We start from the raw sequence: 13,541 nt of genomic DNA on the forward strand, positions 1-13,541 counted from the left end.
CCATTAAAGCTACCCCCTTTTAAGTTAGATAACTGGTTAACTTGTAACCAAGTAACCAAACTTGTAGCTGAGAAAACTATTCTCCCATAGCATACCTGAAGCAGTGTTCACAAGCTTTGTTTTTAAAAGAAGGCAGTAATTACACAGAGTGACCATTAGATGTCAGAATAGGTCTACTTAGAATGTTCACACGATACAGATATCAGCAACAAAATTAAAACCACTGACAGGTGAAGTGAATACCACTGGTAATCCAGTTACAGCACAATGTTCTGCCGGGTCCCGGCAATCATGTGGATTACTCTGACACGTGCCACCATTGTTGCAGACAAAACACAACCCTTGTCTGCATGGCGACAGCACCTCCCTTTGCTTTAACAGCACTGGCTTCCCCCAAAGGTCATGTCCCACCTATTCTGCAGAAACGCCGACCAGCTAAGGCAACATGAGTCTGTGTTTTTAACCTGGTCTGCAAACTCTCCTGATATCAGTCAAACATCAATGGGATATGCAGGAACAAGCCTGGAGGAGGCCCCACCCCACAACCCATAGGACCCATCAGATTAGCTGGCAGTGTCTGGTGCTAGACATCACACCACACTGCTGAAAACTCCCATGTCCCCAGTGGGTGAGAGCTGTTGTGTCAGCTGCAGAGTTGCAACACTGAGCTCGTGGCTTTAATGTTGGAGCTGATGATTTACTTTAACAGGACTATCTAAAAATGGCCCACTTCAAGATATATCCTAAGATATTTAATATTTCTTTTAGCCTACTATCATCAGAGCCGTAATTGTTGTGCTGCCCTTTTTTCTCTATATTAGTTAAAAGAAATGTATATAATTTACAATATCTATACTTAAAGCAAGGACCTGTTAAAATCACTAGTTAGTATGGACCTGTTATAGTTGTCTTACTAAAGCAATAACATCATCCGCCCATAGTGAGTGTATCTGTATCTAATTGCCTTAGAAAGATACCTGACTCTGTTGCTGTTGTTGCGTGGGCAACATCACTCTGGCCAAAGGGGATGGGTCCCTGTTGACTTAATTATGATGCAACCGGTCTACAAAGAGATTTTAATTAACAAAGAAAGATCAAGATTAATAGCAAGTAACCTCACCACACTTATCTCTTTACAGTGTTTTGGTGACAGGCAAGTCTTGCACAAGCATCACATCTATTCCACACAGTAAAGAGCTGTCACAGCTAAAGAGGCAACAAGCTGGGTCACTCCTTAAACTGCGAATTTGGGGAAATTTCTCTAAATGTGTGTGGAGTGTACTTTATACACCACAAATAAGCAGGCTCACAGACACAGGTGCACAATGCTTAGGTGATATGGGATTTATTGTGGGAGCTGGTTGACAACATCGCTTTTCATTGTCTGTGCTTCCTTGTGAAGTGGGTGTAATTGGGCTCATGGGCCTCCCATTGAGCCTGTTTGCATTGTGTTTCAAATGAAGTTACCACCCACCTTTAAAGTGTCATCTAGCTGGACACAGGGAATAACTAACAAAGACACACAAAATTTTCTTTGACACACAGACTTACGGAACAAGTCTTAGCTACCTGACATGAAATACAGCTTAGATTTAATAACTAAACTTTGAGCACAGATGGTTATTTCAGAGCCACTTTTTAATATTATCCTGGAAGAATCCACTCTGGTATATTTGTCTAAACCCAGTATTCTTTTTGGATATGATACTTAATTGTTGCAACGACTTTGTTGTCAAATTTTTACTTACTTACCTCGATTTTTAATTGAAACGATCATGGAAATGCCACATAAATGTAATGCAAATTAGAATAGTTCGAAAATGTTTCTTTTGTATTTGCAGATAAATATTTCACATTTTTTATAAGATGCCTGCTATTTTCTTTTATGCGTTGCATGCTGTAAATGTGTTATTTGATGCTTGCAGTTTTCATTTCTGCAAAGCTAATTCTTAATAGGCCTTTTAAAAGAGCATCTCTAATTGGCCCAACTGAACATGCAATGAAGAGGAAGAGCAAACTTAAACTGTCTACACTTTCAGTAAGCATGACTATAGAGTAGGATTTTGCACACTGCTGTTTTTGTACATGTGTAGAGGCTGATGTTGTAATTTACACTGATAAAAACAGATTTGTTGTCAGTATTATGCGTCTCATTTTGCATATTTCTCATTGTGTTTTCTCCGCAGTTTGTTACACAGCGAGACAGTGCATTATATGTAATTGTTATATCGTGAAAGAAGCTTTGGTGCACTCTTATTTATTGTTTTAGAAAAAATACATTATCGCTTAGTTGGAAAACTTGCATTTCTTTGGAAAGTAAACGGAAACAAAAGCATATCTGCCACATCAGCGCAGATAGCAGATGTGCTCCACTGAAACATGTGGCTTGCTGTGTCCTCCAAATCAATCACTCAACACCCGATTAGCAATCTCTCTCCTCCCCTGTTTCTTTCACTTCCTCTTCTTTCCATGTGGTGTGTTATTTTCCTGCTTAAGGAGGAAATGATGAAAAAGAATCTCCCCAAACTCCAGTGAGGACATCAAAAAGTGGTAATTGACACTTATGAGAAGAAACCAGGCACATCCCCTCCCTCCTTCTTTTATCCCCTAGCCATTCCTCTTTTGTCTATGACAGCTGATGGTCATAAGGGATTAGGTTTTTTGTTTTTTTTTCTTTCAAGTAAATCCAGATGGTGATATTCTATGCAACTAATCTTCTTTTTTTCCAAGCAAGGTTAAATTATTTTTACAGAGTTAAGAAAAGGGGGATTGTCTTTATAATTATGAAAGCGTACATATAAAAAAAGAAAGAATCTGACATTGTGGCATCAATCATTTAAAGTAAATCAATATTGCATTTAATTGTTTATCTCCTTCCTTTGACTAATGCCCCATATAACACCCCTTTCTCCCCAAAAACCCCTCCAGAGGCAACGGAGCAGGGTATTGGTGGAGGCGGGCGTCGTGAGCTGAAGTCACTTCCCTTCATCAGCTACCTGTCGGCGCTGCAGAAGAGCCAGCTTTTATCTGATGACATGGTGAATGGTGTGGAGATCCGCTGTGAAGAAAAGGGCAGCTGTCCAGCTGGCTGCCACCTATGCCATCACCAGGCCATGATGGGCGGAGTATCGGGAAGAGGCCGCACTGGTAACAGCAGGACTGGTGAACAGCCTTCCCCCATCCCTGTTCTGCTGGAAGTCAGTCGCGTCGTGCCCCTTTACAGCTTGGTCCAAGACAACGTCACCAAAGAGGTGAGAAAGCAGCGTGGGAGTATAGGAAGCTCTGTGTCTGTGTGCCAGCTTACATGCACATGCATGTGTGCAAAGGGAAAAGGGACAGATGAGAATGTGAACTGTCAACCTAATTAAGAGGTGTGATGCTACTCAAAGCAAAAGCAATCCGCATACAGGAATAAACTTTCACCACTTTATTTAAAAATCCTTTTTTTTTTTGTTTTTTTTAATGAAATGCCTAATTTTATCATTAATACCGCAATTCCTTCTATTTTCCCAAGTTTGCAAGATTTAATCTGCTAACATTTATACATATCGTTTAAATATGAATATGATTATCCCATATATATATATATATATGTATATATATATATATATATATATATATATATATATATATATATAGATAGATAGATAGATAGATAGATAGACAGACAGACAGACAGACAGACAGACAGACAGACAGACAGACAGATATGCAAATCTGTCTTCACATCTTTACACTGCTGGTGGTTTGTGCTGACAAGCTGGCAGCTAAATACTGCACCACTGGGCATTCAGTTAATGGTGATGTAATCAAACTTTCTAACTGTACATATTTGTTGTTGTCTGAAGCGTTTAACTGATGCAGTTATAAGAATTCAACTCTAGGTGGCATTGGTTGGTTGACTTTGACCGCTGGAAACGAATACTGTAATACAGAGGGACTAAAAAGGATGACATCATGGTTTTCTCTTGTGGGGAAGTCGATGTGTATATGTGTGAGATATGCGCGCCCGTGTCTAAACAAGTATATACAGCTTAATGTAATATCAGCTTAATTGCCACGTGCTGCACTATGATTCATCCCATTTCAGATGTCTTTGGATCTTTTTGCAGAGAAAGTTAATCATATCACATTTCCTTTCCATAAGCAAATTTACTAATGGGGTCTGGCTAAATATTAGACCATATTTTCTTTGTTTGTTCATTCAGCACTTTTTTATTTTTGATACCTAAGTTTTGATAACTTTGTCTTCTCAGTGTGAGTAAACAAGATTTCAGGTAACGTCCACCTAAGACATGTGCATGCATATATACGGAGGAGTTTAGCTTAGTTTAGCTTTACCCTTATCAATCATTCAGCAATCAAATGTATTTGTGTGTGTGTGTGTGTGTGTGTGTGTGTGTGTGTGTGTGTGTGTGTGTGTGTGTGTATATATATATATGTGAACCTATGATCGCACATACACGATATAGCTTCCTGTACGTGCCTCCCATAACAAGTACCACAGCCCCAAAGAAAAGAAGGCACAATCAATAGTAGACGGCCCATAGTGGGCTTCATCAATACATAAACGTGAGGAAGAGTAAAATGCCTCTCTTCCAAACACCTTGCTATCCATCCATCCTTTTCTCTTCCCCTACCCACTAGTGGTCTTCTGGGGGTTTAGAGAGTGAGATGTATGAGAAGGAGGAGGAGGAAGAGGAGGAGAAGGGCTAGACTGCAGTGGATCGCTCAGCCCTTCTGAGGTAGCTTGAGGCAGGATTATTAGCTTCTTATTGATGTCATCGACCTCTTGGGAGGGAGGGGAGTCCATCACTGCTCCTCTTTTCTTCGCTTTCTCTTCTTCTCTCGGCCACAGCTGCTTCTAGTCAGAATGGCACATACCTACATTGCATTAGAGACAAGCGACGACCTGCCTCGCTACACACGCAACCACCCTCTCGCTCTGTCACTCTCTTCCTTTATGTGTTTCCGTCTCACATGCGCAATTTTGCTTGAGACTGTCTTTCTACTTGGCTGAGTCTATCAGGAAAGACAGCTGCCATGTGGCAAAAGCTTTCTCAGAGATGAAGTGCTTTTTTTCCCCCTTTAGCCCATGGAAGCAATCAAAATAGAAGCTTTGTTATCTAGTTTATGATTAGGTGGACCGAGATCATATCTATATGTGTCGACCACTTACTCTTTTTTTGCCTCCTTTTGTCCCTCCTTTCCGAGGTCCTGGCATCTGTCAGTAACCTCCCCCCCCAGCTGCCTGATTGTTTGACAGGACGCATCACGTCCATTTCACTACTGACTCACGTGACGCCAGAAGGGGATTTGGTCACAATGTGAAATCAGCCTTTCCCTGTAAAGACTATAACAGAACTTTTTTTTTTACAGTCAACTGAAACTAAACAAAAAAGAAACCTAAAGTGAAAATTGAAAATAGGCTTTTGAAACCGATAAAAGCTAAGTGAACTGATACTGGATGGTTATAAAACCTCAAAATAAAGTAACAATGTACAAGAAATGTCTTTATTTTTAGTCTTTTTAGTCCACAGTATGGGTTTTTTGTTTTTTTTCTTTTGGTACTCAATTAAAGTTTATTGCAACATCTTCAATAGTTGCAATTTACCTTTTTAAAAAGTGATCCTTTCAAATACTGAATAACACAAAGATGTAATTCTGTGTATCCATGTCATTTGAGTCCGAACAAGATTTCAGTCCCAGAGCTTGTGGGTTTTTTGATTGCTTATTCATTCTTCATTTGCACTTTTAGATGGATTTATAGATGATAATGATTATTTTTGGAAGTGTAGACTTGAGGTTTCCTCCGTCTTTGTTTTGGTCCTAAATGCCTCTCATGTTGCTCTGTTCTCTGGCAGGGCGTCTTTTAGATCGAGTCTTGACTTAAATTCAACTGGAACCAGTCTTGGAATTGCACTGGTGGTCTTGCTTACTGGGCAGATGCATGTATGAAAATAAATACATGCATATGCAGATTACCACAGACTTTTTTAGTCCCACAGAAGAAAAAACCAAGGTAAAAAAAATTAAATATAATAAGCTTATTGCTTGCCAGTAGTTCTGTGTTGCTATGACTGAATTACGGCAAACCTTTTGAACAAATTGGTTGTGAGTCTAATGGGTCAGAATGCTCTATATCTTGGAGAATTGTTGCTGTCATGCTCTGACCATTATCCAGTACTGCAGCCCCTCGCAGGGGTGTGTCTCCAATATTTCCGAAGAGTAGATGAGAGACTACAGGTTTAAAATGAAAACGGCAACACCATTAACCAAGAGAGTATAGTAGGCACTGCATAGGGAGCAAGTAACATACAATACCTTGTAACACATAGCGCAAAGTTCAATTATACAATTAGAAGTAACTGGACAGATCGCATCATGTCAAACAAAACTGTTACAATAAATATTTAATGGAGTATCATGTCAAATGCTTCTCAAGTTCACCTTTAGGACAGTTGTTGTGGACTCTAATGAACCTTTACTGTCACCTTTAGCAAGTGGAATTTAGTTCAACTGATAAAATGCCTGACTTGGCTAAAGATAGTGTTTTTAATTCACTGACCTGTTGAATTATGAAATATGATGTGGTGTGTTTTGATGAATTTGGCTGAAACTCATACAGTGCTCACGCCGTCGCGCCTAAAAGCGGGGAAATAATCAGTAAACAGCAGTGTGCCAGTTCCATGCGCAGCCACGCATGCCCAACACATAACAGAACCACTGTGTTTGACAGATGAGGTGGTGGTCAGTAAAGGATTTTTATGTTTGTGTGTGTGGTTTCATCACTCAATAGAAATTTATCCCAGATCTGCACACATTTCCTTTTTTTATGCTTTTATTAAGTGCACTAATGCCATTGTGGGGTTTCTGTCACCCTGAATCCTCAGAAGGTATGTTCATGAAGTCTTCTCTTTTCATCTTTGGCAAAGAAACATGTGCACCTACTTCCTGGAGGACATTATTAACTGGCTTTGCAGAGCAGCCATAAAGTTCTTTTTTCCTCCCCCTTCAGGTCACAGAGTTTATTTGGTTTGTAGAACAACAACACTTCTTGAATACTGCTGCAAATTTATGTTATAAACTAACTTTCTAGATTCCAGAATCATAAATCTAATTAAAATTTAATTTAGTTTAATTCGATTCAATTCAATTTACGGGGGGAAAAAAGCAAAGAGAGGGAGGAAAACAGAGAGAGATGAAAAAAGGCAAAGACTAAAGCAACAATAACAAAGAAGGAAGGCGAACGCTCCTGTAGGGTAGATAATTAAACAATTTTCTATAAAACCTGCATGGTCAGTGCATACTATTTACATCCTCATCCACAAACATCCATTAATTACATCAGCAGCAGTACAGACTTGTTCTTTATGCTTCAGCCAAAACAGTTTTACCTCACAGACACAAACCTTTCTTTCCAATAACAAAGCCCCAAAAAGTGTATTAGTGTTCATACAACTTACAGAATGAATGCTTAAAAGTAGCATAGATAATTACTAGGGGTGCAACGATACACAAAATTCACGGTTCGGTTCGGTTCGATACTTTGGTGTCACGGTTCGATATTTTTTCGATACAAAAAAAATGTTCATGCATTTTTAATTTGTCATTTATTAAAATTATAAATATATATTTTAACTCAAAAGTACAGTTTTTAAATTTAACCCTAACCCTTGTGCGCGTTTTTTATTTTGACAGCGAATGCGCACCTGCGGACCACTTATGTGCAGCCCTGGTTATATAGCTCGTCATATTGCAGCCACAGAAATTATTTTGTCCATGAAACCATAAAGCTGCACTTTCTTTTTGCCTTATAGTCTGATTTGTCATAACTTCTCCGTTTTGTGGTAAGCTTTTATTTGGCTGTCACTTCTTCACCCTGACCTGTCTTATTTGGCTCAGCAGAACTGAAATGCTTTTACACGCGCACTCACATAAGCTCAGCGATTCTCTGCGCGATCAACCTCTCACATGTTTAAGCTGCGGGAGATTTCACTTGTCATGTTTGCATAGTAAACTAACGATTAATAAGACGATGTCAGAGGAATTGGTGCACAAATTATCATCACTCACAGATCAGTGCTGTCGCTCTCTATACACAGTTCGCACGATTGCAAAGTGAAAGCAAAAAAACAAGCGCAAATTCAAACGCGATTTCAATATGTCACATATTGACAGTGGCTCACCGATGCCAATGACATAATTACCCAGCTACATTTCTGAAAGAATGCAAAAGCATTGACATATATTTTTCCTACAATAGCCCGACGGGCAGGGAAGAGATAGATTTTGGTAGCCCGACTGACGTCGGGCTAGCGATATTGCAAGCCCTGTATCTGATTGAGGAATCACTCATCTTTGGAAAAGAGAGTTTATTACAGAGAAATGTCTCTTTCCAAAATAAAAGCTATACTATACGCTTCTTCTGGGCTATATTCTCAGCAGCATAAGGAGAATCATGTGCTAACAGCTGTCTAAATGACTCGGCTAAAGTTAGTAGCATGCTTGTTGTTTTTGTCTTTGCACTAGGATGATGTCGGTGTAAATGTGCAGTCATATTCGTTGTGTTCCCACTAGTGCTTTCAGGTTAATCTCGTTGAAATGACCTTAACGCCACAACACGGCAAATCTCCGTTAACGAGCTACCGCCGATCGCTCCGTGCATGGGGCTAGACGGCCAACACGTTAACGAGCTAACTGCGCTAACACACTAGTTCACACCCATGTAATTGAGCATTGCATGGCACATCCAACATACTGTTTTACTTTAGTCCATGACTCGCTTACCTTCAGGGTCATACGTCACATGAAAACCAAAATAATTCCAAACGCCAGATCTGAATGAGGGTCAATTTGCCTGTTGCAAGGAGAGCTTAACTTCTGTCTCGCTAGCTTGTCCTGCGCTCTTCCTTCTGACTATGCTGTCTGTGTTGAGCGCTCAGTGGATCTGCGCTCGACAGTGCAGCCTAGGCGGAGTAGTCGAACACAGATTCACTGAGCGCTCCACACAGACAGCATCGTCAGAAGGAAAATTGATAAAATAAATTACAAATGTTGTATTTTTCGATACATATGCGTACCGAACCGAAAGCACTGTATCGAACGGTTCAATATCGATACGAATATCGTTGCACCCCTAATAATTACCTCAGTAAAGGATATGGTTTGTTTTATCGTTATTATTGTTATAATTGTTTCTTAGCTGTTTTTAATTGCCTAATGCTATCTTGTAACAGAAAATACAATAACACACTAACCATCACTTTACTTTGCTGGAAAGGTCAGATCGGCTCAGAACATCTTCAGGCAGAACTGGGACACCAAAAAACCCAAACCTTCCTAATATTTGAGAGTTTTCAAACACACTATCAACCTCTGTTTGAACCAACCTTTGAGCTGCCCCCACTGTCCCATTTCCTGGAAGGTTCCTAGAAGCAGCCCATTGGTTCCCTTGTTAACACCATTAGCCTTGAATGATGGAAAGGGCCAGATAAATGCATGTGTGCATGCACGCACACGCACAGAAAGAACATCATTATGGTGGGCTGTGTGTGTGTGTGTGTGTGTGTGTGTGTGTGTGTGTGTGTGTGTGTGTGTGTGTGTGTGTGTGTGTGTGTGTGTGTGTGTGTGCCGTGTCTTACACTCTTTACCACCACTGGTGATTATTTTATAAATCAATACTCTGGGCCAGCTGGCCAGTGTTTTTGTGTATTAGCCTCTGGATACAGACAGTAATATGGTCAGCATAGACTAGACAAACAGATTAATACATTAAAGACGTCACTATGGCGTTGCTTGCTTACTTGTAAGTCACGACAGGCATCTAGAAAAGTGAAAGGTCTAAATTGTGTTTTGGTGCCAACGAGTCTGCAGGGTTTAAATGACGTCAAAGCTCAGAATTTGTGGCTTGAGTTTTTGCTGATGCTCACTTGCCCTCAATGTTCACTGCTCTTGTCTTACATTTGACGTGGGGAGTGATTGCATTTCAACTTGATTCGTTCAGTGTTGATAAGGTTAGCAGAGACAAAGTTGTGCCGTGTTTGCGAACCGGTAAAACGGCGTGTTAGAGGCACTAGCAGGTTCCTAAAAGTGAATGTGTTTGAGGTGCACAAAGACTCTGTCCTCAGAGAGAGCCTTCTTTACGGAAACACCACCTTTTCTAATATGAAGCTTAATGGATAATGTTTGGTTCTTACAGAATGTGTATGGATCTGTGGAGTTCTGGGAAATGCAGAATACGCAGTTAATCGATAAAGTGTAGAGTAGCCTCCTCTTGCCAACTGTGACTTATGTAGCAACAGCACTGAACACACATACACTCTGACCCGGGATTTTCATTGTGTTTGTTTATTTCATCACTGGATTTTTTTCCTGCCTATTTATTTCTTTTCACTCTCACCTGCCGCATACGTTGCTGTCTTCGTCACCACGAGCCACCGCACGCATTCTATCGTAATTAAATGCTTTTTTTCCCTGCTGAACTTTAAATCCTCGTCTTTATTTTACCTCCTGCATCCCCACCCAACTCCCACCTCGTTCCCTAAACCAAAATTAGATTCCCTGTTTACCCAAAGGAGAATGGCTTGCATTACTCTTCAAACATAAACACAGTGGTAATCGCTTTGTCTGTTTTTCACATGTGCAGCCATGCAATCAAGCGCAGAAACCCATATGGGGGTTTTTTTCCTTCTAGGAATCTGATGGTGGTACAGGCACTGCGGTCCTGTGGTCTTTCTCTCTTTTGCCCCTGGTATTGGAGATCGTTTCTCATATTTGCCTAGACTGTGTGCGTGCATAGACCTTGAGCCCGTGTTATTTGTGTGTGTTGCATTTCACTGTGGCCTGCTTCCCATTGATTTGAGGTGGCAAGACTACTGCTGTTGTTGTTTTCTGGCAGCAGTTTACCACATGGGTTCATCCGGTGGGGGTGGGGGGGGTGGCATAATAACCTTTTCGGTTTTCCAATGGATTATAATATGGCTCTGGATTATAGTGCTTGCCTGCCCCCTATAATACCTAATTTAGAGCCCTGGTACTGTACTGGAGGATGTAATGATGAAGTGTGCGCTGCAAAAGGATCCATTCCCTAGTAAAGTCAGGGAATGTGTTTCAGTGTCGGAAGTCCCCATTTTCACACCTTTGTTTGTAGATTTTTTTCACTGTCCTATTTTATTTCTCTCTTTCTTCCTTTCTTTCTTTCTTCAGCCTCACCCTCTTTATTTTCCTCACTCTTTCCTCTGCTGCTCATTTAGGTCATTTGTGCTCTCAAGGTACTTTGCCTCGAGTGGAAGAAGTCAGTTCCCATGAAAGTCTGTTGAGCCTTCTTTGAGGCTCACAATGCAATGTTATGGAAATGCTAACATCAGCTTCTGAGTGCATACCCTGACTCAATTTTGGCCAAGCTGTTTGCCTCTCTGGTCAGGCCTATGACCAAAGTCAGCTCGAATGTCACTTCTACTAATCAACACACTGCAGAAAATCTTTGTTGGCGTTTCTCAAATGAAACGAAACAGTGAGCTGTTGAAATTAATCATGATCATGTTTGTTTTTCACTTTGTTTGTGTGCAGCATGTACTCAGTCGTCTTAGAGATGTGTGCGTAGTATCATCAGTTGCTCTGCTTTTGAATCAGCGTCATATGCCATGCGTTCGAACAATAAGGGGCCTCCTTCCTCCTTTTTGTTGGATACCTGGTACACAATGCTACTGTTTCTGCACGGCTTCAGTGCCCTTTTTTTGAGATCACGATCAAGCACGTCTCCAAAGTAGCCTGCATGAGGTAACACTTGTTGTGGAAGTTTTCCATTTAAATAAAGCCTGCAGACGAGCGGTGAGCGGTAGCTAACATTCTTTAATCAAAACACAAAAGAACAGAAAAACCAAGCTTGGTGGAGAGCCTGCATGATCGTGGGGCAGACGGAGACACGGAGTCTCTCTGAGCCTAGCATGGCTCTCAGTTAAATACCTTTTCCAGGAACAAAAGGCAGTACACAGCTGTTTCACACCTTAAGGTTCACACTCCCTTGCTACCTCCCAGAGTCCTCGAAGAGACAAAAGACTCTTCCTGTGGAGTTGTCTGCTTCCCCCAACTTCCTTACTAGACCCCCACCATCTGTCTTACTGTATGAGTGTGAGACATGTTAAAATCCAGTGGCACCAAGGCATTATACAATAACATAATGTGATTAATACATAAGTAAAAGAAATTCCTATACACACTATCAACCAGTTAGAGCACATAAATTACTGAGTGCTCATTGATCTGTAGTGTGACGGGGAGTCGTAGTGATGGTGAACTCTCTTGAACTCACCCTCAAGAGAGCCTGCAGCTTTAACGAAAGCCCTGACATTATATTTTATTGCTTTGATGGTTATATTGGCATTTTGCTGCCTTTTAGAAGATGGCTGAGCTACGACCTTTTTTTTAAAAAACTTTTTTCATCCACCTGTAAATGAAGTAGCACAAGGAGATGCCAGAAGTTGATCTCATCTATTAATATCTCACTACCCGCTACCCTGGAATGGGAGGTGGCTAGTGTCACAGCTCTCACTCATCTATCATAGAAGTCACAGTGCATCTATGATATCACAGTGTAAGCACAGTGATAGTGTCACAGTGTTAATGCTAGTGTGATGTTCCTGCCTTCTGGTAATTGGGAACGGTGGGTATGAAAAGGTCACTCTCTTTTTGACTGTGTGTGTGTGTGTGTGTGTGTGTGTGTGTGTGTGTGTGTGTGTGTGTGTGTGTGTGTGTGTGTGTGCGCCTCTCTGCTGTTACATCTTTATGAGACTTACATTGAGTTCTGAACAATTTTGAGGGCATTTTGACCAGTCCTTACTCCGTCAAATGTAAGACTATATTTTTACTGGCTGTCTCCTGGAGTTCATTTCAGGGAACTGTCAAAGGTAAATGAAAAATTGACTGACATAAGATGAATGTCTGTGTGTGCTGTTATGTGGAGGAAACCAGTGGAGGAAACTGGTTGAGGGGGTGGGCTGGGTGGGAGGTGAGGAGGGGGGATGGGATAAGCATAGCTGGACAGTAAGCCCTTGTTTCAAAAGATAATTGCATTTCTCTCACCTGTTACCCTTTACAGGCCTTAAAGAGTGCCACAATGAGCTCATACTGGTGTGCTGGAAAGGGCGATGTCATCGATAACTGGTGTCGCTGTGACCTGAGTGCCTTCAGCAAAGATGGCCTGCCTAACTGCAGTCCCCTCAGGCAGCCGATGTAAGTGTGAGGTGACACTATGACACTTTGGAATCCATGCACATACACAAGAGAGGTTTTATGGATGCATGCACCAGTGCACTGCAGGGACACTTATACGCACATGGATATGCGCACACATACACACTTACCTGTCTCTCTCGACTCCAGGGGCACTTGAGAAAGCTGTAGACATAAGCACAGTCCCTGAAGTTCTAATAACTGTCAGTCGGCCCTTACACTTCCCTGACAAGAACATGCTCTCATTCAGGGTGTCCTAATAATACCCCTGAGCCTTTTGTGAGTCATCCGCCCAAGCGATTGTTGCC

At 41.2% G+C, this 13,541-nt stretch overlaps 1 protein-coding gene across 2 annotated transcripts in view; it reads left to right on the forward strand.

The window, feature by feature from the left end:
• astn2 (astrotactin 2) overlaps window positions 1-13,541 on the forward strand; it is a 288,974-nt gene that overhangs the window by 223,595 nt on the left and 51,838 nt on the right. For both annotated transcript variants that reach the window (XM_026173680.1, XM_026173681.1), the window contains 2 exons: window positions 2,929-3,251; window positions 13,100-13,233. In XM_026173680.1, coding sequence (XP_026029465.1) covers window positions 2,929-3,251; window positions 13,100-13,233 — 457 coding nt within the window. The remainder of the gene's footprint in view (window positions 1-2,928; window positions 3,252-13,099; window positions 13,234-13,541) is intronic.

The sequence above is a fragment of the Astatotilapia calliptera genome, chromosome 7, assembly GCF_900246225.1.
Source record: "Astatotilapia calliptera chromosome 7, fAstCal1.2, whole genome shotgun sequence".
In the NCBI taxonomy this organism is placed as follows: Eukaryota; Metazoa; Chordata; class Actinopteri; order Cichliformes; family Cichlidae; genus Astatotilapia; species Astatotilapia calliptera.